At 42.5% G+C, this 26398-nt stretch overlaps 1 protein-coding gene across 14 annotated transcripts in view; it reads right to left on the bottom strand.

Moving 5' to 3' along the window:
• EMSY (EMSY transcriptional repressor, BRCA2 interacting) overlaps positions 1–11464 on the bottom strand; it is a 41332-nt gene extending 29868 nt beyond the window's left edge. For 9 of the 14 annotated variants that reach the window (XM_066208783.1, XM_066208853.1, XM_066208813.1 and 6 more), the window contains exons 1-6: positions 11354–11464; positions 10322–10430; positions 6804–6903; positions 6095–6169; positions 3772–3947; positions 2369–2521 (exon numbers count right to left, since the gene is read on the bottom strand). In XM_066208783.1, coding sequence (XP_066064880.1) covers positions 2369–2521; positions 3772–3947; positions 6095–6169; positions 6804–6903; positions 10322–10391 — 574 coding nt within the window. In that variant the 5' untranslated portion in view covers positions 10392–10430; positions 11354–11464. Of the gene's footprint in view, positions 1–2368; positions 2522–3771; positions 3948–6094; positions 6170–6803; positions 6904–10321; positions 10431–10505; positions 11030–11353 lie in introns of those variants that run through there. The other 5 variants (XM_066208841.1, XM_066208862.1, XM_066208799.1 and 2 more) reach the window with 4 other exon arrangements.
• Positions 11465–26398: the final 14934 nt, after the last annotated feature.

Raw genomic sequence — 26398 nt, 5'->3', positions numbered from 1 at the left:
AAAAGAATCAGAGAGAAGCTGAACAGATACAATCCTGCTTATGCAAAAGATGATTGAAAATCGTGTTCCATGTGCCTGGAGCTTAATGACAAAGAACACTATCACAGCAAAAAGCAGTCTTGCTGATAATCAAAGCAAACTCAGGTGGTGGTCAGTCTCTAATTAGGGCCAAGATCTAATTATGGCCAATCTCTAATTAAAATTACTAAATATCCTGGCATTCAAAAAGTGAAGTTGCAAGACACGGACAAGAAACTGCCCAGTGTCACATTTCTGAAAAATGGTATTCTCTCTCAGCAGGAGTAGTAGCTCATTTGCAGGTATGCATCCAAAGGCTGACAGTTTTATCAAAGTTTGGAAACTAACTAGGAAAGAGAAGCAGACTTCAAAAATGTAGCTTTAGTTGGCTATAGAAGTACAAGTGAAGTGTGGATCTACAAAACCAAATTTCAAAGCTCTAACCAATAATTTACTTTATGCCCCTGAATAAGCCTCGTGGCAATCTCCCTCTATAAAGCAGAGGTTTGATTACATAACTTTAAGGTTTATTATGGACAGGCTTCTAGGTATTACTGTGAGTGCACTACAGCAACTTGTAACTGTGAGTGCACTAATCATATTGAACACACGCAGTAATTTAAAAATTTCAGAATTCATTTAAATGCAAAATCCACATGCAACTAGCATGTTAGTTGCTATTGTTGTTATTTTGGTGGGGCACCGAGAAACAAAGAAAACTTTCTTTGTGGTCCCTGTCTACAAAAAAAATCCACCAACCAATCACTCAAGACATAAGAAAGTAACATTAAACAAGCAGAGCATTATTTTATGTAAAGTACAGCTCATAACACCTGTTTTCACTGCTGAGGTTTCACAAGAATATTATTCCTATCATTTCATGTTAGAAATTGCTGTACAAAGTTTTCCACACACATTTAATTAAAAGGTAATACAGCTTTGACTGTAACTCACACTTAATAAGTAAGGAAGCAGAGCCATGGAAAGGTTAATGGCTCAATCAGACTGTGACTTGGAAGGGGTTACACCACACACCAGTGGCAAAGTCCTGACTGTAACTTAGATCTCCTGAATCTGCTCCTAAGCAGATTTGTTAAAATCAATGTGACTGATGTAACATACTCTGAAAAAAACCACAACTCCTTAAAAAAAAGTCAATAAAAACAACAGCAACAAAATGAAGCACGTGACATAGAGAAGAAATTAAATCTAGGGACAGACAAAAAAATTACCATCCCTGTATCATGTGTCTAGACTTATTTGATACTCATTATCATGTAATAATTCAATAAAGTCTACACTAAAGTTTTAAGATGTTAAGAACATTTTCCCCTGAATCTTCAAACTAATGCCAAGTGATTAGTGCATAGATCAGAAAAATGAAAAACCCTAATGTAACAGGTTTAATGGGTTGACAGAGCCATAAATGATGGCGTTTTGTAAGTAACATATTTATCTACTATGTGGCATTTCTGATTAGCTAGAAGCTTACACAAATGTATACATATAGCATAAAAATAGTAAATTTTAATAATAAAATAGTAGTTAAATAATTTTAAAGATATTAAAGGTATACAGAGCAAGCATAAAATTAGCATTTATCTATTTCACTATTAATCTTTATTTGTTGTTTTAACAGAATCAAATAAGAACTGAAGGAAACATTTTAAGAGTAAAATAAAGCTACCCATGATGAGCGCATATATATGAGAATATAATCTGCTTTTAGACGTAGCTGACTTATTAGCCAAACAAAGATGGGGACACATACACACTCAAGAAAAAAGACTGCTTCTAGATTGCATGTCCTGCATTTCCAGATTTAAATACATGAAGATGGGTCTCTGGTAGGAATTTGTATGAAGTTTTTGCAGCTGCCAAGGAACATAAGCCTCACTAATACTGACTTCCAGGTAAATCACAAAATGGCCAGACATAGTATGTAAACACAAACCCTTGCCAAACTGCATCCAAAAATAAAAAAATTCTATGTCAACTGTGAAAGTGGAAGAGGGACCTTTTCTAGTTCAGGAAAGTGACTACTATGCATTAGTTCTCAACAAGCTGGATCAGAAATTCACTGATATCCAGAAATTTCTATATTTAATTTTCAAAATATTTTTCATTTGTTGTCCTTGTAGCTTTAATGGTCCTTGCAGCATTTTGCAGTGAGTGAATTTATCCTGAACACTACCTGAAAAAGGGAAGCAATAAATTCAATCTCCAGACTAAATGAAGGTACAAAGGCCTTAAATGACTTGCCCAATGCTGGAGCGTTTAACTTGGTCTATGCTTCAGCCACGTCCTCCCTTTCTTTCCCTTTTGTTAATCAGTTGCTAGTATCACTTACTTTTGACGTAAACAGTACTTCCACTTGGCAAGACGACTACACTGGAGGCTGGACTGGCAGGTCTGGGGGACTTCACTGTTGCTACACTGCCACTTGGAACAGGGGTAGATGTTGGGGTTGAAGTGGTACTTGTGTAGGAATAGCAAACCACCACTGAAGAGGAGAAAAGACACCTTCCATATAACTGAAGTGCAGAATCCCATTATTCTATCACTATTTTTACAACTGAAATGGAAGCCAAAGACTTACTGGGTAATTATCTGTGTATTTGCCGCTGCATTTCTGTTACTGTGGAATATTCCCCAGTTTTAGCCAAGAATGGCCACGGAATTAGTGGTCTTCAAAGACAACACAAAAATCTAAACTCTCATCCTCCCACACCCAAAAATCTGTGCTACCAATGTGAGATTTTTTTTTTGTATTAATCTTTGTTTAACTTTTATAATTTGTTATTTTTAATTTTAGCATTAATATGTGAATCTTTTTGCTTTTCTGTCAGTGATCAGATCTAGACTAGCATCTGATAGAAAAGTGTTATTGCCTCAACAGTACATCAGTTGAAAAAAACCAAAATATTCCTTCAGTAGTGAAGAACTGATTGTGCTAATCAGCTTTTTGAAACCACTGCTTTTAAGTAATAGCAAAATGATACAGTATTTCTCACAAAACCAGGATGAAACAGTTTGTTTCAAGAAGTGTTCCACATTCTCACAGTTGTATGAAGCCTAATTCAAGCCTGCTGAGCCAAGCTAGTTGGAATGCATACTACCATTATTTAAAAAGCATAGGGAAAGCAGAAAGCAACCTTTTTACTTGTTACGATAGAACATATAATCTGAAGGGAAAAACCCAAAGCAGTATTTTCTTGACTTTCACCAAAACCTACTTGCATTCTTAAAATAAAACATTCTGAAACAGCTTTCATCACTTACAGAACTTTACAGAATCCAGCCATTAGCCCAAGTTTTTAAAGTTTACAGAGCTGAAGAAGTTTATCAGTGAATGTCATTTCCTGACAAATTGGGTTGTTTTTATACTTCAGTTGCTAGAGTGTCAATAACACAAAGCAGTCAGATTAATGCTGCAGATACCACAAAGGCATCTTTAAAAAAATGGGTGTTTTATATTTCTGTGAATATTGTTTGATAAGAAAGATTTGGATTTTTTTCATAGGTTCATTGAATAGCTTGGGTTGGAAGGAACTTTAAAGTTCACCCAGTTCCAAATCCCTGCCATCAGACGGGGGGCACGTTCCACTAGACTGGGTTGCTCCAAGCCCCACCCAACCTGGCCTCAAAAAAATATCTTTAATATTTAACACTTAAAATCTAAGACACCAATTTCTACTGTGACATTGTTTTCACATTCCCATAGAGTGCAGCAGAATCCCATCTTTCTCTTACCTTCTTTGTTTCCAGTTTCTGCAGGAACTGGAAGAGATGCGTTGTGCTGAATGGCTGCATTGGCAACAGCATTTGCAGTAACAGTAAAAGCTGTTTGTGGAACAAGTCGTGGCATCAGTGGCACCAGTCGACGACCTTCTATGGACCACTCAGAAGAGCTGTTTGGTCCAGACATACTAAACAGAAACGCATGTTCTGTAAGTATTTTGACAAGTTTCCAAATACTCGGTACCTTATTTAAGTACATTTTTTTTCCAGTAGTGCAAGTCTGAAAGGCAGTATTAGAGCACAAATACTCAACTTTCTTTATTACATGAAAGCCCCTGCATTTTTGTCATCTGATAAAAAAAAACCCAAAAACATATTAAATTGAAGAGTAGACTCTTTTTTTGTTGTTTTGTTTTAGCAGAGCTGTTAATGGGCCAGAGGTGTGTGAATGCCATACTCAAACCCCCAACATTAGGTTTATTACTGTTCAGGTACACTTGGTATACTCTCTACTTCTGGATTACAAAAATACCAAGAAACCAAACAGATATCATAAAAGACTATTGAAATGGATTACGTTACAGGGAAAAAACTCACAGCTTCTAAGGCAAATTTTGTTTTACCTGAACAGAAGAGTTTCTGATGCTTATTAAAGTAGTCCCAAACAAGGTGACAGAACATGAGATTATTTAATAAACAGAAAGCAGTCTTCTGCTCTAATTTACTCTTAACCTTGGTACTTACACCCACACTAAAATGTTTCATAAAAAACACTGCTCTTATCTAGATGGAGAAATATTTTTGACTGTTCTACATGAGTCATTTGTCAAATACGCAAAACCAAAATGGCAAATTGTTTTTCAATGCTGTAACATTTTTAAGCCAATCAACCCTTTCAATGTATTAACATATTCTAAAAAATAACTTCTCACATGAAATATTTCAAGCAAGTTGCAGCAAGAGATACTACAAAGTAGTTTGTAAAATGCAGAGTATCTGCTCTGCTATTAAATCTTGATATGCTTCAGCATTCCTCATACATATGCACATCATATAAAGAGAGCTACATAAGCTAAGTAAGCTTTCCTAATGAGTTAAGAGAATTACGTAAGTCAAATACTGTACCACCAACCATCACTCATAAGAAACCACCACAGGAAAAATAAAGAAAAGCAGCAATTCAAAATTACACCTTATCTGGATTATAATATTTCATTGAAGTGCAACACCTCAGGACAAACTATTCATGTTCTGCAAAATGTTAAGACCAGAAGTACTATTTAAAAGGAAAACTTGATTCAGGAAAAGAATCCTGATTTGACAACAATATGCTTTTCAATATTCCCCCTTATTTCTTTAAAGCGGTGTAAGGACGTCTGTGGGTTTTGTTTGGTCAACAGCATACTTTTAAATCTTTAAACTCGAAAATTAAAACTTAGAAGTCCTTCTACAGCTCTAAACAAGCATGCTGATTTTGACTAGACTTGGATCAAACAATTGCTAACTCCAAGCATCCTGCTATTCATATTATTTCCTTTCTTTCCTCCTCACAACACCTAAGCTACAACAGTCAAACTTAAAAACGTCAACAGTTGTAGCACAGAAAAAAAAAATATAGATACTTACAATGCAGCTCTGTTAAAAGACATTTCTCAACAGTAAGACTATTAATTATCAAACATACACAACCACTTGATCTATTGCTCTCCCACCTCTCAAAACCACATGGCATTTGTAAAAGCAAATCCAAGGAGGCACCAACCCAGCTAATGCCAGCACAGCAGCTGCATCGTAAAGAGTGGTGGACACTGATGTCATCAGCTTGCTGCAGCTTTTTCTACTCTGACCACTTTTTCTTTTCTATGCTGATACACTGTTTTTCACTAACCTGCCACCACTTTCCCTCTCTTTGTCTTTCCTATGTAGCTTTCTCTTTCCTCTTAATACAGCCTTTCCAAACTGATTAAAATAAAACTGAAAGCAAAACAAACAAATAAAAGCAAACATGTCCATCCTACTTAAGAGCTTCTCTATTTTCTCCATTCTCTGTTTATTCTGGTTTATCTTACAGAAAGGTCTCCATGCCAAAAAACTGTTTCTTACATTGTACTTGTACAGTGAATGGGATGGCCTTGGATCCAAAGTGTAGTGGTACTAAATAACTGTTTCTAGGTCCCTGCAGATCTGATAAAGTAATTCCTTCATCCATATAGTGTTTTAACTACTGGTTCTTTAAACCATCATCAATCTTCAAAATTCTACCATTCAGTTAAAGCATAATGAATTTCCCAAAAGGTACTTTTGGAAATCAGCGACAAAATGATGTGGAACTTACTTGTGTGCAATAGTTGTTAGTCGTTCATCATTAACTGCTCTCCGAACTTCAGCACGATGTCGCTCTGTTGAAATACTATTAAAAAAAAATAAAGCAATATATTTTAATCAGAGGAAGACATGAACATTCATCTAAAAATTCCAGCTAAAACTAAACTTATGAATAATCTAAGAGAAGAAAGGGAACAGGACTTCATTTAAGAGATTGTCACTTAACCCTTCCTATTAGAGAGAAAATGAATCTTATTGCTCAAAAATATTACTGAAGAAAGAAAAGAACATTACTGTTCACAGGGTATCCTTGAAAAACAGCTAGAATCCAACCTTCTAATGAGAGCAATACATTTAAAGAATATAGCAGAAAAATTCACACAGGACATGCAGCATTCTTTCCTGAGGTACCTTGGGCTCAAAGACTTTGGAGTTCTACCTTGACAAAACCACAAGCCAGTGTACATTCATGACCGGGCTGTAACCCTTTTAACACTCAGTATCCCATAAAGCACCAACAAACCAGCAAGGCTTCTACCACTGAAGGATGGCTGTTTTCCTTTTTAAAAACTCCAAGGAGAACAGGAATGAAACCTCGACAACATGGAGAATTACTTCCCTAAATTCAGATTTACATAGTGATCCCGGTGAAAGAAAAAGCATGTAACACCTTAAAAGAAAACAGGTCATGGTTCTTAGTTTAAAAAGATCAGGGTTACCTAAGCACTTTAGAGAGTTCTCCAAGAAGATCCTTCTTCTCTTTTGTAAGGTCTCCCTGTGCACGTAAGGCACTGATGACACCTGCATAGGCCTCCAGTTCTGAAGAATTAGAGCGAATAATATTTCTATTTAATGCTCACAGCAAAGGGGGGGAAAAAAGTTGTTTTCCATATTACTGACAGTATTCTAATAGCTTTCAAAATCATTAAGAAGAACATGTGTTTCAATTATTTAGTGCTTTTTTAAAGAGAGTGATGATTTGGAATTCTCTCAGTCAATTACTCTGCAGCATAAAACATTCCTATGAAAAACTGTCTCATCACAGAGGATTATCTAGTTTATAATCCCAGATGAATGTGTCAAGCTCTCTCTAACCTGACAATTCTGGCAAAAAGCTTGAAGAAAGTGTTTGGAAAGTGGTTCAGAATTCTCTTAGCATGTATCATTATTAAGACTTCTATGGAAAAGCTTGGCTTAGAAAATAAATATACTTTCAAAAGAGCAACTGGTTTTTTTGGAATGCCTTTCCTTAATTAGCATGGAGGACAACAGCTCTCGTTTGTTAAATATGACCATCATAATCTTTTATGCCTATTTACTTGATATGGTACAACTGCTTGAATCTGATAGAAATGCAACACAATTAAACCCTCTCAACACAAAAGAAACAATCCAGATGTTCTTAAACATAGAGCTACCACAAAGACTAACTCACAAGAATGCAATTCTGATTTACCAGGAATGTATAATTCCAGGTGACACTGATGTCATGCCATCAGCAATTTAAAAAATGGAACTATAAAAGGCTACTGATATTTTTGAATTTTGTCCTACTAAACAGGGTGAAGACACACCTAGTGCAAATAATAAAGCCTAACTGGCTTCAAATAAAGATAATTTGGCAAAGAATGACTTACTATTCTCAGCTTCACATGGTTTAGGGAAACCAGAAACAAAAATTCTTTTGATCTTTACATAGGTGCCTTTCATTTGAAATTTCAGCAGCCAACCCAAACAACCCCACAATAGATCCCAGTTAACCAAAACCAAGAATAAAAGGTGCAGGCCAAAACCTAACATTGCCAAAGTTTGCTGCAAAAGAAAAGGCTCATGCTATTCTGAAAAGCTTTCAGTTTAGGATTCCAAAGAGCTAATTTACACAAGAAATCAAGGAATTATGCTGAAAAGAAATTCTGCTCTCCTGTCCCAATTAAGCAGATAAAACAAAAAGCAGAGTCATTTTGGTTAACTATGCAGCCTGCACAGGGATGCTGAGTGACCTATAGAAGCATTTACAGCTTCAGTTATAAAACATTCACTAATTAATGCAACGGTTATTACTAATATCAACATTTATTTAGACAACCACATTACAATATTTATAATACTAATTATTTTCCTCTGTTAAGAACTTAAAGTAATTCTCAGATGCAACCATATAATTATTTATCAAGGGTACACTTTCTTTATGCATTACAAATAAAGATCCTCTACACTAGAGCTGTAAAAATGCACATTCTGGTCTTTTGGAAACTAGTAAGGATTACAGAACATCTGTAACTTCCTTCCCTCTGTGTTTATGCAGCAATCACTAACTGGTGCGCTCTCTTTCCAACATAAAACACATGAAATAGCTAAAATGGGTTTGGCAAGTAAATACCATTATTGCTAGTGTTAGGTGCTACCATCATCACCGCGTTCAGTAATAAACCACGACCAACACTAGGTCCTGCATACCTCGGAGATTCATTTCAGCCTCACCTACATCCCTCCCTGACTCCTTACTCTGAACTCTCACTACAGCTGTACCATTAGCTAAATTAGATGTCGGGCTGTGAGCTGGAAAAGCAGGACCCTCTAAAGTAGATGGCTATTGCTGAATGTGACTGTCACACAGCTATTGCTCCTGCTGCCTGTGCTCCTTCACCCCCCAGTCCCATGGCGTGTCTCCTTTCAGCTCACAGAGACAGTGCCTCAGCCTCATGCTGTTGGCAGGGCCCCCTTGTGGGGACACAGCTCATGCCAGCAAAACAAAAACGACTGTTTCGAATTTTCTCCCTTCCTGTCAGCCTAGATTATGTCACTGAAGGAGGTGTAGCTGCAGTTCTGTTTGGCTCAGCTGCACCAGCACTCCGCTGTCAGCTCGGGCGGAAGAGTTTTTTCATGCTTCCAGCCAGCACAGCTACATTAATAAAACTTAGTAGCACGGATCTGGTCAAAAGCTTTGGCACTCCGCACTTTCTCCTAGTTTTTGTACTTCTTGAGCCTTGCAAAAGAATTAGGACTGTCACCTTAACAGCTTGTTGCAATGTTGTGTGCAACATCTCATCACTGTTTCAACAGCACAAAAAATCCATATTCCCAAGAAATGAAATAAAAAGAGCAAAGGGATGGAAAATAAATTCCCAACTCTCAAAGAAGAAAGAGGATGGCTTCACAATGTATGAGAATCTTGGCACAGTTAAGAAATACAGCACACCATCTCTTAGTAGTCAAGCAAAATGAGAACAAGAAAAGTTGTCACGTGACAGTCACAGGAAGTTAGAGGTAACCTCAGCTCTCTTCTTGACATCATCTCCTAGATTATGGTCCTCAGAAGAAACTCTGAAAAATCTAAGGCTTTTTTTTTTTTCCCCCATCTAGTATCATTTAACTGGCAAAACCCCAAACCCTTAATTACACAAATTCAGCTATAAGAACTTTAAACCAATTATGCCGGCTCAGATCAAAGGTCTAACAAAGGATTCTCTCCCCTGCAGTAGCCAAAAGCAGATACATGAGGAAAAAGCAAATGTTTTTATTACTTTCCAAAACACAGAAGCATCTCTCCTCATACACTTAGATCTACAAGGACAGAGCACAGAAATATCTCCCAGTGTCTATCTCTTGGGCAGAGGCCTCAATTACTGAGCTACATTTGAAACAATGAAAAAGGCTCCCGTGGTTATGGCAGCTGAGCGAGGACATCATTTTCCCACTTCCCTGTGTAACTGCAAACCGCAAACAGCACTTTTTAAAATCCTGTTTTACTTCACAATAATAACTTCATTACTTGAATTAATTCCTACAGTACCAGTTAAACCAGGACTCCCTAGTTTTTTCGGGGGGTACAAAAAGGTGTCTAATACAGAACTGTGGGGGAAAAAAAAACAACCAAAAACCACACACACAAAACAAACAAGCAAACCCAAAAAAACCCAACCCCAAAGGTTCTCCTTTCAGAGAAAATTTTGTTGCATGTTAATAGTGACAGAAAAACCCAGCCCTGCAACACAGCAGCTAGGACATCCAAGAGAGATCCAACCAAATCAAAACAATTATTTTCTATTCATTTTGCTAGAGCTGAGTGTCAGCCAAACATAACTTTAAGCCAGGGCTGTCAAACCAATGACACAAGGAAAACACAGGAAATTACTTGCAAGTTCCCTGCAGACATATTAAAATATTTCATGCAAGCAGCATAAAGGCAAATCTTAAAAGGGCAAAATACAGACCCACAAATTATATTTTACTGTACCCAGTTTGCGAAGGATCCTCTTGCATTCATCCCTACTGAGGTCCAGAAGAGTTGGCCACACCACCGGCATCCTTCCCTTGCGTCTGTGCTCCCACAGAGCTCAGTCTTGCTGGAAAAGGAATATAAACGCTCAAGCCCATAATTTATTGGTTTCCCAAGCCGATTAATGTAAACTCCTCTCAACCTGCTCACAAGTCCACCGACAGATTCGCTCCCATCGCTGCCCCAATCTTTGTAGTGGCATGAAGGAATTCGGCAGCTTCACAAGGGCATGGACTTCCTATACTCTCTAGCTCAAATGCATCACCTAAGCCTTTTTACAGAGTTTCCTATCTCCTTCTCAAGCCTTTTTCTTTTTCACGCTGAAACGCTCTTCGAATTGATGTTCAAGTCTCCTCCCTCTCTTTATGCGGAGTACCTATCAAAAGAATTCTTCCAGTGAACCGCACGCTGCCCTTCCCCCAGAAAATGCATTTTGCGCCAGCCCATATTATATGATAGGATGGCAAAAACATCGTGTGTGAAAATTCGCTCTCCACATACCAACACCAGCCCCCTACCCCGCAAAATAAGCCAAACACAGGAACACCTCGATCCCAACGAAACGAGATTCCGGAGATGGCGGGGAGAGAGGGCGCATTTCCCCAATGCGACGAGGATAACAAAGGAAAAAGAGCAGCCGGAGACGAGCTAGGCAAGTGGGGCTTAGGCTGGGCAGGGAACAGCACGACAGTGGGGGGTGGGGGGCACCGGGAACAAAAGCGCTATCGCAGCTTCCAGCGGGGGGCTGGAGGAGGGGAGGATCTCCTACAAGGGCGCCCGAAGGCAGCCGCCACCCGGGCACTCCCCGCCCGCCCTTCCTAGGCCCTGGGCGCGGGGGACCGGCCAGAGCCAGCGACGCGCGCCGGCGGACGGGGGCCGGGGCGCTGCCCTGGGCCCGTAAGGGGGCGACGGACCCCCGCCGTCCCGGAAACAGAGCTGCCCCTCTCCCCGAGGCGGACCGCCCCGGGTAGGGCGGGGAGCAGGACCCACCTGCCCGGCCGTGCCCAGTACATCGAAGGCTCCGCAGCAGCCGCACCCCCCCACACACCGTTCGCCAATGCCGCGCTCGGGTTTGTTTAGTGGCGGCGGCGAAGGCGTTTACTCGGGTCAAGATGGCGGACAAGAGCACTACGCATGCGCGGGCGCCGCGATGTACGCTAGGAATTGTAGTCTCTGCCGCCCCTCGACCGTGAGGAGCTGGAAGAAGTGGGTGCCAAGATGAGCGTTCCAGTAAACACTACGCACGCGCGGTGACAAGGAGAATGTCGGGAATGGTAGTTCTCTCGGTGTTTCTCGGCGCGTGGGGAACGGCGCCCACCTTCCCGCCATGGCTAGGCGGGCGGGTACGGGCAACCGGAGGGGACAAAATACGTTGCGCGTTCTCTGCCCGGGCTGGGGCGCGCTGCGCGGTTCGAACGCAGCCGCGTACCCACGAGCTCTGGGAATTAACGGCTGGCCGCCACTCCTGGAACGAAATCGGGCAGGGGAGAACATCACCCCGACACCATGTGGCCGTTTGCAGTTTTCTAACTTAAAACGGACGTGCGGGACTGTAACGAACCGCCTGTAGGGAACAATAAGGGAATAAATTCCGCACTTAGAGGCCCCTCACAGCCGCTCCGGGGTGTTTCTGCTCCCCCGAGTACAGCGGCCACCTGCACCCCAACACTGCGAGTGCCATTGTCAGAGCCCCGGGCCGGGCCGCTGTTTTGGATATTACAGCGATTATAACTTGTTTGCCTGAAGATTTCCATGAAAAGCAGTAAATTTTATCTGTTTGAAAATCCTCGGATCAAATTAGAAATAGAAAATAAAATGTCTCTGGGGTGCAGCTGAAAAGCAATACATCCAATTGTGGCTGCACGTTGCAGCGCGAAAGAATAAAAGAATCTGATCCATAAGACTGCCAGCAAGGAAATCGCTCAAAAATCACACCCAACCCACTTCAGGATAAGGGTTGCTCCTGGCTCTCTGTCGCACAGGGCTCTGTTTTTGCTGCGGGCACTTGTTTAGCACGCTTCCCGTCTTGGACGCGTTCTGGACACGGGTGCTTGGGACCAGGCAGTTTGGTGAAGGGGAACGAAGGCCTCCTCGTTCTGCTCTCCCAGAAAATCATGTGCTACAGTTTGCTTTCAGAATGCCAGGAACAGCTTTGCTGAGGAGGATGGATGGTGTGCACTGAATTGTAACACCTATTTCCAGCAGATCTGCAAGGGTTGTTTTTTCCACCTCCCTACAGATAGAAATCTTTCTTCCCTGTTATCTTTGATGAATTTTTTCTGACTTGCAGTTTCCTATTATTTTTCACAGCGGTGTAAATCTCAAGTACTTGAAAACAATTATGCTGAACAGAACAAGACAGCTAGAATTTTTTTTCTCCTTTTAATGCCTTCCTAAACAAGAATGAGCTGAAGGCAAGTAGCATCATCTTTGCATAATATTGCCTAATAAATGTCCTAAGATTTGCACAAATGGGAAGATGTAGGTTTGTGCCAGAAGTTGAAGTTTTCCTTTCTAGGTCAGAGACTTCACTGGAAAGGAAAACACAAATTCCAAATCTGGAAATCACAGAATCCCAGCATGGTTTGGGCTGGAAAGGACCTTAAAGCTCATCCAGTTCCAAACTCCTACCATGGGCAGTAACACCTTCTACTGGACCAGGTGGCTCAAAATGTATCTTATAGTCAGACTACTCCAGTCAACAGGAATAGGCAAGGACAGTCTCTCCACTTACCAGAATATAACCTTTTTGGGGTTTATTCAGAATTTGTAATTATGATGCTCTAGCAGAGTATGAGTTTTATTGCACCCAAGATGTTTGACAGCCAGCCCCGATATTTGTAGAATAAATTATTCCATGAGCAGAAACTATCAAACCTGTCTTCTTAAAGAAAACTTATCTACTAAGATCTAGATTTTAGCTGCATGTTATGTTTTGAGTTTGTGTGTTTATGAAAGAGCTCTGTTCTCAGAGTGAAATCACTGCTAATGATGCAGCACAGGAGCAGAAATACTTTTTTCAGACCTGCTTGGTAGCTAAATTCATTAGAAGTAATTAGATCTATTTTGTATTCATTTTAGATCTTTAATATTTTTTTCAACATGGATGAAAGTAGCCAAGAGAATCGAAAGTTATTGAGTGTAAGGTGTCAGACACACACTGACACATATGTTCATATGTATGTATTCAAGAAAATGGTATTTGCTTCATTTCTTTCAGCGCACAGAACAGAAAAGCGACGTAAAAAATTAGTCAGTTATGTATGTATGAAATGTCTAAAGCTGTGATTTCTGCATTTCTACAGATGTCCTAAGATGACTTCCAAGAATATTACTTTTTATTAAGGATGAAGACCCAGACTTGGAGATGTATGAGAGGTTCAGAAAGCCCGAAAGCCAAATTTTCCTTGTAGTTAAAGGCATTGTGTTACCATTTACTTCAGACTAGCCTACAATCAATTCTCCATTACCCAGAAAAATGGGAGGGCTGAGATAGCATGGACAAAGTAAAAAAAATGCCCAAAGCACATAAATAATGAGTCCTGAAAAGCATAAAAAAGCCAGAGCCCTGCAGTGGTTGATCGGCTTGGATCAATAACCAAGATTTTCTGAGCAGATGCACGAGAACTACCCCCAAGCCCAGCAAGGTCTGGGCAGGAGGGTCTTCTCTAGTCAAATCCCACATCACATAGAAATCACTATGCTGCTGTAGAGTCTTAACTAGTCCAAGAACAGCACGGATCTTTCTGTAACACTGAACTAGGGTTGTCTGAACTCAGAATGACTGCATGCAGACAGCTCAGATCTCGTAGCCTAATCCAAGGAGACTGAGACTAGACAGGATTTCTTTATGTCTGATGACCAAAATATCAAGAGTTCCAGTTATAGACTAAAAAAAGAAAAGAAAAAAGACAATATGGTTTAGGCTTACTTCATTAATACTTCATTAATACAGAAACATGGCTAAATGTCCCACATTCTATCAGTAAACTCATATAAAATAAATGAGGTCATTGTAGTAAAGGAAGAAAATGCATTGTGAAAATGCCATCATTTTTTCTAGCCTTAGATGCCTCACAGATACTAATAATTTTTTCAGTTCTCATTACCTACATCCTTGCTCTCTGAGTCATCATTTAAGGAAGCCCAAAATTACAGAGCACTTTCTAGTGTCTAGAAAGTAAAACAAGATACAAACTTGTTGACAGCAGCATTTTGTTATCTTTCTGAAGGAAGCAAAGCTCAACATGTAAAAATCCCAGAAGATGAAATTAATTTGTTGGTCAAGTGGAGCTAAGAACTCAAATGATCAAATCTGATGGTGACCTGATGAGCAACACTCTACAAGTTGTTGTGATTTCTCTTGTGCCTCCATTTCCCACTTTTATAATGCATTTTAAAAACTAATGACAGACAATGATATATACCAGATAGGCATTATATGTAGGGTGGTGAAGCCCTGGCAAAGGTTGCCCAGAGTAGCTGTGGTTGCCCCATCCCACTGGCTGGAAGTGTTCAAGGCCAAGTTGGGTGGGGCTTGTAGCAACCTGGTCTAGTGGAAGGTGCCCCTGTCCATGGTTGGGGGCTGTAAGCAGGAGATATTCTAGGACCCTTCCAACCAAAACCACTCTGGGATTCTATGATTAATTTTATAAAACCATGCTGCTGAGTATTCTTTTTAAGAATTTGCTCAGTTATATGCATTTAAACAAAATCTGTTCCTCCTTTCAGAAAGGGAAAGAAATGACCATCAATTTCTACTACTTTTTGTTATGTTCTCTACAACCCAAGAATTTCAGATTCTCCATTGGCTTAAGTAATATGAATCTCTTCAATAACGCACACTAGTCTAATTAACCACACTTTCTGGGTGCTAACAGAATATTCTGTCTCACCATACTTATTTTTATCCTCAAAGACAATGGAAGAGAGAAGGAGGTAAGCTTGGAAGGCTCAGCAGTGATGGCCCAAGGAAGAGCTATGATTTTCTCAGAGAGGTGATTTGTATGCAGCTCGGGTCACCAGGACAAAGCTGTATTTCTGAGCTCTTTAGGAGCTCATAGGAAATGAGTGGAGCAGCCTCGCTGTAGTTCTTGCTGGGTTATTAACTGCATCTCCCCTCGCATCACTACAACCTGGTTGATACAGGCTCTGCAATAATCCCTTTTCTTCAGAGTGGTCTTTCATTGGTAGAAGAGAGGTGCTTCAGCTTGGTACTATATGGGAACCAGGCACAGCTACTTGGAGCTGCTGCTTTTATGAGGTAAATGGTGAATTTCCAGCTTCCAAGAGACTTACAGTAGTAATTTTAAAAGAATAACTGGAAAATCAAGGGAAAAAAATGTATTTGTTTCAGTCTGCCAGCAATTGAGAAAGTAGTAAAATATCCACAATCCTTTTGATACTAAGATGAATGCAACACTGTAGATCATTTCAAATTTTTGGGGATTTGAGGAGAGTTTAAAATATCTTCCATGTCTTGCATAGGAGAGAAATAACCTAGATTCTAACAGAAGTTAAATTATTTCTTGGCCTTTTTTGTTTCCAAGTGGCTTAACCAATGGAGTTTTCACTTCTCCTAACAGGTTATTCAGTGACTCAATACGTTGAGCATCTATTTAAACACTTTGCTACACTGAGGCAAAAACTCAACTACATAACCTCAGCTAATGAAGAAAATCACTTGTGTCATTCTGCAACATATCAAAGAAGGAATTAAACCTGGTACCCTCTGCAATCTTGAGAGGTAGATGAAAACCTTCATCCTCTGTGGCTTGTTGTATTGGCAAAGAACATATAAACTTGCTTGCTCAGAACAGAAAGCTAAGGAATAAGGCAAAGTATTGAAGTCATTGCTCCACTGAGCCACTTGAGTCCTTATCTATGGCCACATATGTATTATACAAATGCTGGGTATCTTTAACAAGCTTCTGCTATTCAAAGAACACATATCCCAGATCAGCAATTAGCAGAATTCAGTCACACTGGGACCAAATTTGCATTGTAATTTAGGGAAGCTTGCACTTTCTCTTTCAAGTTGCATTTTTAACCCATCAACAGACCGTCTATTGCTTTAAAGTTCAAATCAACTCAACAACAAATTACTTGCTCCTAATTTTGACTAATTATTTTTACAAGGCTGGGTATGCTATAAATACTGAGGAAAGAATTTAATATTAAAGATTATATAATCCTAATATAAGTATTAGAAATTATATTGATCCTGGAACACCTTGCAAATGAAAGTTTAAACTTACAGTATTGTCGTAGAGTGACAACAGTGCAAGCTGGTGCTGCATTTGCAAATCAGAAACTAGCATTATTTTCACTGTGCAGTTTTCAGTGAAACTTTGGGCAAAGTTCATGTGCTTTAAGAGGTTGATGTTAACACTGGGGATTAGCAAGGCATATGCAGACAAAGACAACCCTAAGCAGGGGCAAGGCAAATAGGGAAAAGAGGAGTCAGACTCTCACTCCTAGCTCCTTCATGGTGGTGTAACTGTGTACCTGCAGCACAGCACGGGGTGGGGAGGCTGTGATCTTGCGCTGGCTGGAATTCCAGAAATTGCAGCAGCTCAGGTAAAAGCCCAGACTAAGAACAGTTACTTGGAATTTAGACAGCTGCTTCCCTCTGCAGCAGGGAAGTAGCTGTAGGCCAGCATACACACCTGAGTGTTGGGGGTTAGGTTTGTTCCTTCTTTCTCTAAAGAATTTTTTCCCCATAAGTTACCAAGGAGACCAAGTGTTGGATACTTGAGAGTACTTAACTGAAACAAAGAGGTGGACAAAGTTGGAAGGGGGAGATAATGCAGGTTGTCTTGGTTTGGGAAGACAGGTATCTGCCAGGTAATAAAAAAAAATCTGCAGTTTCCTTTGGGATGGAGAGTGTAAACCTCCCCCTTCTCTTTCCCTCTTTTTTTTCTTTTTCAATTATAAATTTACAATCAGAGGCTCTTAGGCAAAGATTTGGGAAATAGGAATAGCAGTTCTTTACTAGTATGTATTACAAAGCAAACAAAACCAAAAAAACCCCCCCCCACCAAACAACTACAGCATTAATAACAAACGAAAACAGTACCAAGAACCTTGAGGGCTTTGTTTCACAAAACCCAGGGCAGTTTGGTTTCGGTGTCCTTGCAGGATCTTCAGAGCGCCAAGCTGAAACAGTGGAAAAGTCCCGGGCTGGTAGCTGGGATGGCAGGGTGTCTCGGAAGGCAGGGGCAGGATGTCCCGGCAGCGCAGGGGGTGCAGGGTCACACTGTAGCAAGAGGAGCAGCGCCGAAGAAGCCGAAGGCGAGGCAGAACCGGCCCAGTTTCCGCAGGTGGCAGAGAAAACTCAGGATTCAGGCCGAATCAGTGATAGTAGATTTCCGAGGACTGGATCCCTTTGGCTACAGTGAAACTCTTCCAGCCAGCAACAGCCGTTCTCTCTCTCCCTGAACGCTGGAAAAAGAAGAGCCTACAGCTGCCTCACCCTCTGTCTTTTACTTGCATTATCTTTCTCTTCCACTTTTGTCCACCTTTTTGTTTCGGTTAAGTACTCTCAAGTATCTAACACTTGGTCTCCTTGGTAACTTATGGGGAAAAAATTCTTTAGAGAAAGAAGGAACAAACTTAACCCTTAACATTATCCACTCTGAATTTTTTTCTCATACCAACATATTACATTGAGTTTTAACTGTTAAAATATATATACATGCAAATATGGATACAGCCACATTGTCATGGGTAGTTTACTCCAAAACAAGGTCCCCTTGAGGTATGCATCGGGTCTCTCCATTCTTTTGCATCACTCACCAGGTGCAACCTGGTCTCTGAGCGAAGAAAACCCCACCACCAGGGATGGGATTGTCTTTGCTGGAGGCAGGATTAATCTAAACAGTTTTTCCCAGCATACCTCTCATGTGTACCACTGGAACTTTATTTTCTTTTGTCGTTTGCAAGGGCTCAGATTGGGCAGGACTTGGTCGGTTGGTGGAAGCTCGAGTGTTCACCAACTAGGTGGCCTTTGCTAAATTAATATTCTAATTCTTGAAGTTTCTCTCACTCAGTGCCTTCAAAGTAGTTTTAAGCAGGCCATTGCACTGTTCAACTTTCTCGGCCGCTGGTGCATGATAAGGAATATGGTATACTCACTCAATGCCATGTTCTCTAGCTTAGGTGCTTATAAGACTATTCTTGAAATGGGTCTTATTGTCCGACTCGATTCTCTCAGGGGTGCTATGTCTCCACAGGACTTGTTTTTCTAGGCCCAGGATGGTGTTCCGGGCAGTAGCATGAGGCACAGGGTAGGTTTTCAACCATCCAGTGGTGGCTTTCACTATGGTTAGCACATAGCACTTGCCCTGGCGGGTTTGGGGAAGGGTGATGTAGTCAATCTGCCAGGCTTCCTCATATTTATATTTGGACCACCGCCCACCATACTATAAGGGCTTCACTCGCTTGGCTTGCTTGATTGCAGCACATGTCTCACGGTCATGGATAACCTGAGAAATACTGTCCATGGTTAAATCCACCCCTCGGTCTCAGGCCCACTTATAGGTGGCATCTCTGCCCTGATGACCCGAGGCATCATGGGCCCATTGAGTTAGGAACAACTCTCCCTTGTGTTGCCAATCTAAATCTATCTTTGACACTTCTATCTTGGCAGCCTGATCTACTTGCTTGTTGTTTCAGTGTTCTTTATTAGCCCGACTCTTGGGAACATGGGCATCTACATGGCGGACTTTCACAGGCAGTTTCTCTACACGAGTGGCAACATCTTTCTATTCATCAGCAGCCCAGACTGTTTTTCCCCTACACTGCCAGTTGACCTTTTTTTTACCTTTCTAGCCAGCCCCACAGAGCATTGGCTACCATCCACGAATCAGTGTAGAGGTAGAGCTTTGGCCACTTCTCTCTTTCAGCAATGTCAAGGGCTAATTGAACAGCTTTGAGTTCAGCAAGTTGACTTGATCCCCCTTCTCCTTCAGTGGTTTCTGCAACCTGTCGTGTGGGGCTCCATACGGCTGCTTTCCACTTACAGTTCATTCCCATGATGCGACAGGAATCGTCAGTTAAAAGAGCGTAGTGTGTTTCTTCTGCTGGCAGTTGGTTGTACGGAGGAGCTTCTTCAGCTCTTGTCACTTGTTCTTGCTCCTCTTCGTTCGTGAGACCAAAGTTTTCTCTTTTTGACCAGTTGGTCATTACTTCCAAAATCCCAGGGCGATTTGGGTTTCTAATATGGGCACGCTGTGTGATGAGGGCAGTCCATTTGCTCCATGTGGCATCAGTGGCATGGTGGGTGGAGGGAGCTTTTTTTTAAACATCCACCCCAGCACTGGTAGTCGGGGTGCCAAAAGGAGTTGTGCTTCTGTGCTAATCACTTCTGAGGCGGCTTGAACTTCTTCATAGGCGGCCAAGATCTCATTCTCTGTGGGAGTGTAGTTGGCTTCAGATCTTCCGTAACTTCGACTCCAGAATCCCAGTGGTAGGCCTCAGGTCTCCCCAGGCACCTTCTGCCAATGGCTCTAGGACAAACTGTTGTTCCCGGCTGCGGAGTAAAGCACATTCTTCACATCTGGTCCCGTCCTGACTGGGCCAAGGGCTACTGCATGAGCAATCTCTTGCTTGATCTGAACAAAGGCAAAGGCGTGTTGCTGTTCAGGGCCCCAGTGGAAATTGTTCTTCTTGCGGGTGACCAGGTAGAGAGGGCTTACGATCTGACTGTACTCAGGAATGCGCATCCGCCAAAAACCTATGGCCCCTAGGAAAGTTTGTGTTTCTTTTTTGCTGGTCGGTGGAGATATTGCTGTGATCTTATCAATGACTTCAGTGGGGATCTGCCGCCATCTATCTTGCCACTTTACTCCCAGGAATTGGATCTCTCTGGCAGGTCCTTTGACTTTGCTCTTCTTGATGGCAAACCCGGCTTTCAGCAGAATCTGGATGATCTTCTCTCTTTCTCGAACACTTCAGCTGAAGTCTTCCCTCACACAATGATGTCGTCGATGTACTGTAGATGTTCCGGAGCCTCACCCTTCTCCAGTGCAGCCTGGATCAGCCCATGGCCGATGGTGGGGCTGTGTTTCCACTCCTGGGGCAGTCGGTTCCAGGTGTACTGCACGCCCCTCCAGGTGAAAGCAAACTGAGGCCTGCATTCTGCAGCCAGAGGAATGGAGAAAAATGCATTGGCAGTGTCAATAGTGGCATACCACCTCGCTGCCTTGGACTCCAGCTCGTACTGAAGTTTCAGCATGTCCGGCACAGCAGCGCTTAACGATGGAGTCACTTCATTCAATGCACAATAGTCCACAGTCAGTCTCCATTCTCCATTAGACTTGCGCACAGGCTAGATGGGGCTGTTGAAGGGTGAGTGGGTTTTGCTGACCACCCTTTGGCTCTCTAGCTTACGGATCATCTTGTGGATGGGGATCATGGCATCTCGATTTGTCCGATACTGCCGACAGTGCACTGTCGAGGTGGCAACAGGTACTTGTTGTTCTTCTACTTTCAGGAGTCCCACTGCACATGGGTTCTCTGATAGTCCCGGCAAGGTGTTCAACTGCTTAATGTTCTCTGTCTCTACAGCAGTTATTCCAAAAGCCCATCTGAGTCCTTTAGGATCTTTATAATAGCCATTCCTGAGGAAGTCTATGCCTAGAATACACGGAGCCTCTGGGCCGGTCACAATCAGATGTTTCTGCGAGTCCTTCCCGGTCAGGCTCACCTCGGCTTCAACTAGAGTCAATTCTTGTGATCCTCCCATCACCCCAGCAATGGAAATCGGTTCTGCCCCCACATGTCCCGATGGCATTAGAGTACACTGTGACCTAGTATCTACCAAAGCTTCATATTTTTGTGGCTTTTATGTGCCAGGTCATTGAATCTACACAGTCCAAAAAACCTGATTTTCCCGTGCCTCTTCCTGGCTAGAGGCAGGGCCTCTCTAGCACTGGTTATTATTCTCTTCTTGGACATACATGGTAGAGGTTCCTTCGAGGGAATCTGACACAGCATTCTCACCTCCGTAATACCTGGCAGCTTGCTCATGGGAGGCTGAGGCTACCTTCATTCTAGTGAAACTCCCTCTGTTAGCGTTTCTCTCCTTGAGCTCACATACCTGTGCTGCCAGAACAGAAGTGGGTTTCCCATGCCACGCTCCCATGTCCTCCCCATGGTCCCACAGATAAAACCACAGGTCAGCTCGAGGGGTGTACCCTCTCTCTCTCGCTGGGGGATGTTGGGCTCTGATTCTGGGGCCTGTGACTTGCACCGGTGCTACATGGGAACTGTTCTTTCTCATTTTTTCTCTCATTTCCCTCATCTCCTCTTTGAGTTCTTTTACCACCGCAGAGACATGAACCTGCATTGGGCCACTGATCATACTTTCGTAATTTCTGAGCTTGTTGGCAACAGAACCCACTGTCTCTCGGTTATCCTCGGCATTAATTGTTGCGATGAATGTGGCGTATTGAGATGGTCCATGAGTTGCCAGATTCCACAACATGTGCCCTGTGCATCTAACCTTGTCGGGGTCATTATCATGCTGTCCGGTCCTCCCAAAAAGTACTTCCAATACTGCCACTTCTCTCAACTGTTGGATTCCTTCCTCAAGGGTCTTCCAGCGCATTCTATTGTTGTGCTCTTGCATTCTGTCTCTGTGGACAAATCTCTCTCTCACATTCATTAGAAGTCGTTCCCAAAGGGAAAGGGGCCTTTGCTCTCTTACAAATACCTGATTTATACCTGAGTCCTGGGTCAAGGGTCTCAAATTCCTTGCTTCAGCACTATCCAGTTGTACGCCTGTACCCATAAGGTCCCAGACTTGAAGTAGCCAGGCTGTATAAGCCTCATGTCCTCGTCGTACAATATCTTTTTGCAGATTACGTAGACTTTCATACGTCAGGGACTCAGTGATGATCTCAACCTGTGGCTCTTCTGTGGATTGTGAGGGCTTTCCTTTTTTATCTTTAATATTAGGATCTGACAATTTCACTTTAGACTTCCTTGTTTCCACAGGGGCGACTGCTGCTGGCTGTGGCTGCCCTTGTGGTTCAGCTGGAACCTGGACAGTTGTAACATCTGTGGGTTCCACTGCTGCACCATCAGTCTCTGCCTTCTCGGGGCAGGGGGAGGGTTTTTCATGAGCTGGGGAAATGTACTCCCTCAGCATCTGGCCCATCTCATGTATCTCTTTTACCAGAACCTCAACCCAATCCGGGTGGGTCCTTTCTGAGGCAGGCTGTGGGGCAGAGTCAGGCTCTGGGGTATCATCCCTATTCTGTGGGGTAGGCATCAGGGTGGTTATCCAGGTCAATCTTCCCTTATCTCTGAATGCTAAATAGAATACACCTATTAGCAGCACCAGCCATTGTATGATATCATTAGCATTCAGAGAGGATTTAAACCCTTCAAAAACTGGTGGGGCAGAGCCAAGAGGTGGGTAAAGGGTTGGGAAAAAAACTCCCCCGGTGTAATTTCCTCACAGTAGGTACCATTGTTAAAGTAACTCTAAAAACACACAGTTAGTGTACAATAGCCCTGAATCCATGTGCCTCCTTTCCAGAGGAAATTAAAAATCCATGAGTTCTTCACCTTATTAAGCCATAAAATAAACTGAATGACAGTTACAGTAGCCTTAGTTATAGGGCCCAAATTTAGATAAGGGCCTGCAAATGGAAAGAATACAGCCACAACCACATGCCATCCAAACCAGGGTAAGTTAGACCACATGATGCAGCCTAATGAGGTTTTTATATCCAACGCACACAAAAGAAAGTACTAGGTTAGTTAAGAACCACTATTTCTCTTCCCTTTTCTTTTCTCAGTGCCCTCAAGCCCCACGTTGGGCGCCAAAATCTGTCTTGGTTTGGGAAGACAGGTATCTGCCAGGTAATAAAAAAATCAACTGCAGTTTCCTTTGGGATGGAGAGTGTAAACCCCCCCCTCCTTCCCCCTTTTTTTTCTTTTTCAATTATAAATTACAATCAGAGGCTCTTAGGCAAAGATTTGGGAAATAGGAATAGCAGTTCTTTACTAGTATGTATTACAAAGCAAACAAAACCAAAAAAAAACCCCCACCAAACAACTACAGCATTAATAACAAACGAAAACAGTACCAAGAACCTTGAGGGCTTTGTTTCACAAAACCCAGGGCAGTTTGGTTTCGGTGTCCCTGCAGGATCTTCAGAGCGCCAAGCTGAAACAGTGGAAAAGTCCCGGGCTGGTAGCTGGGATGGCAGGGTGTCTCGGAAGGCAGGGGCAGGATGTCCCGGCAGCGCAGGGGGTGCAGGGTCACACTGTAGCAAGAGGAGCAGTGCTGAAGAAGCCGAAGGCGAGGCAGAACCGGCCCAGTTTCCGCGGGTGGCAGAGAAAACTCAGGATTCAGGCCGAATCGGTGATAGTAGATTTCCTCGGACTGGATCCCTTTGTCCACAGTGAAACTCTTCCAGCCAGCTACAGCCATTCTCTCTCTCCCTGAACGCCAGAAAAAGAAGAGCCTACAGCTGCCTCAAGCTCTGTCTTTTACCTGCATTATCTCCCCCTTCCACCTTTGTCCACCTCTTTGTTTTGGTTAAGTACTCTCAAGTATCCAACACTTGGTCTCCTTGGTAACTTATGGGGAAAAAATTCTTTAGAGAAAGAAGGAACAAACCTAACCCCCAACACAGGTAAAAGACAGAGCTTGAGGCACCTGCGGGCTCTTCTTTTTCCGGCGTTCGGGGAGAGAGAGAGAATGGCTGTAGCTGGCTGGAAGAGTTTCACTGTGGCCAAAGGGATCCAGTCCTAGGAAATCTACTATCACTAATTCGGCCTGAATCCTGAGTTTTCTCTGCCACCCGCGGGAACTGGCCCGGTTCTGCCTCGCCTTCGGCTTCTTCAGCACTGCTCCTCTTGCTACAGTGTGACCCTGCACCCCCTGCGCTGCCGGGACATCCTGCCCCTGCCTTCCGAGACACCCTGCCATCCCAGCTACCAGCCGAGGACTTTTCCACTGTTTCAGCTTGGTGCTCTGAAGATCCTGCAGGGACACTGAAACCAAACTGCCCTGGGTTTTGTGAAACAAAGCCCTCAAAGTTCTTGGTACTGTTTTCGTTTGTTATTAATGCTGTAGTTGTTTGGTGGTTTTTTTTGTTTGTTTTTTGTTTTGTGTTTGTTTGCTTTGTAATACATACTAGTAAAGAACTGCTATTCCTATTTCCCAAATCTTTGCCTAAGAGCCTCTGATTGTAATTTATAAATGAAAAAGAAAAAAAGGGGGTGGAGGGCGGCGGGGGGTTTACACTCTCCATCCCAAAGGAAACTGCAGGTTTTTTTTTTTTTTTTTTTTTTTTTTTTTTTTTTTTTTTTTTTATTACCTGGCAGATACCTGTCTTCCCAAACCAAGATACTGAGTAAAAAGAGTAAGAAGTAGAGCAGGTAAGAATACAGATAGCCTGTGCACAAAACGATGGGGTTTGGGCAGATCCACACATCAAAGTCCAGTGCTGCAAAGACAATGGCCCTCTGGGTTTCCTCATATTGAAGATCTGATAGAACACCTATGAAAATCACCATTCTTGGAATCAGAACCATAAAAAGAAAAAAGATCCCATTGAAATAGGGAAAATGCAATGGAAATTTGGTCTGATAACCTTTTCATATCATTACAGACATTGTTAACTTTACTTTGTAAAAAGCTAACCTCAGGGGAGGAGCTGGGATGCTGCATTACTGTAACTTAGGGTGGGAGTTAAGTTGCATGATGGTCACTAGTATTGCTTTCTCAGCCTGAATTCACCTGTCCCCAGAGGACTGACACACACCGCTTGCAAGACCCCACATTTGCCTCCCAGTTATTCAGAACAGCAGGCACTTAGGAATAAAAAGAGGATGTATCATCTTTGGAAGGAGGGTCAGGTCTCTCAAGAAGTACTTAAGAGGGGTGCTAGGGCATGTAGGAAAAAAATTAGGGGGGCCAAAGCTCAGTTTATATTTGGAAATTTTTGTAAAGGGTAATAAAAAATGTTTTTACAAATATATTAACAGCAAAAGGAAGGGTAAGACCAGCCTTTGTTCTCTACTGGATGCAGGAGGAAACTTAGTAACTGCAGATGAGGAAAAGGTGGAAGTGCTTAATGCCTTCGTTGCCTCAGTCTTAAGTGGGAAGATGGCTTGTCCTCAGGACAGCTGTCCTCCTGGATTGCTAGATGGTGCTAGGGAGCAGAATGGTCGCCCCATTAGCCAGGAGAAGGCAGAGAACTGCTGAGCCATATGGATGTTCATAAATCTATGGGCCCAGATGGGATCCATCCCAGGGTGACGAGGGAGCTGGCAGATGAGCTCGCAAACTGCTCTCTATCATTTACCAACAGCCCTAGCTCACTGGTGAGATTCCAGATGACTGGAAGCTGGCCAATTTGACACCCATCTACAAGAAAGGCTGGGAGCATCCTGGTAATTATAGGCCAGTTAGCCTGACCTCAGTACCTGGTAAGGTAATGGAACAGTTTATGAGTGTTGTCATGCAGCACATAGGGGATGGCCAGGGTATCAGACCCAGCCAGCAGGGATTTAGGAGGGATAGGTTGTGTTTGATCAACCTGATCTCCCTTTATCACCAGGTGACCCACCTGGTGAATGCAGGAAAGGCTGTGGATGTTTTTTGGGTTTTTTTTGGACTTTAGCAAGGCCTTTGACACTGTCTCCCACAGCATACTCCTGGAAAAGCTGATAGCCCATGACTTAGACAGGAGCACTCTTTGCTGGGTTAAGAACTGGCTGCATGGCTGGGCCCAGAGAACGGTGCTGCATCCAGCTGGTGGCCAGGCACTGGTGGTGTCCCTCAGGAGTCTGTGCTGGGGCCTGTTCTGTTCAATATTTTTATTGACGACATGGATGAGGGTATTGAGTCTTTTATTAGTAAATTTGTGGATGACACTAAGTTGGGAGCGTGTGTTGATCTGTTGGAGGGCTCTGCAGACAGATTTGGAATGGTTGGATGGATGGGCAGAGTCCAATAAGATGAAGTTTAATAAGTCCAAGTGCCGAGGCCTGCATTTTGGCCACAATAAC

The sequence above is a fragment of the Chamaea fasciata genome, unplaced genomic scaffold (assembly GCF_029207755.1).
Source record: "Chamaea fasciata isolate MVZ Bird 193981 ecotype frontalis unplaced genomic scaffold, bChaFas1.0.hap1 SCAF_2, whole genome shotgun sequence".
NCBI lineage: Eukaryota > Metazoa > Chordata > Aves > Passeriformes > Sylviidae > Chamaea > Chamaea fasciata.
The sequence above is the reverse complement of the archived record's forward strand: the minus strand, read 5'-3'. Positions and strand labels throughout refer to the sequence as shown.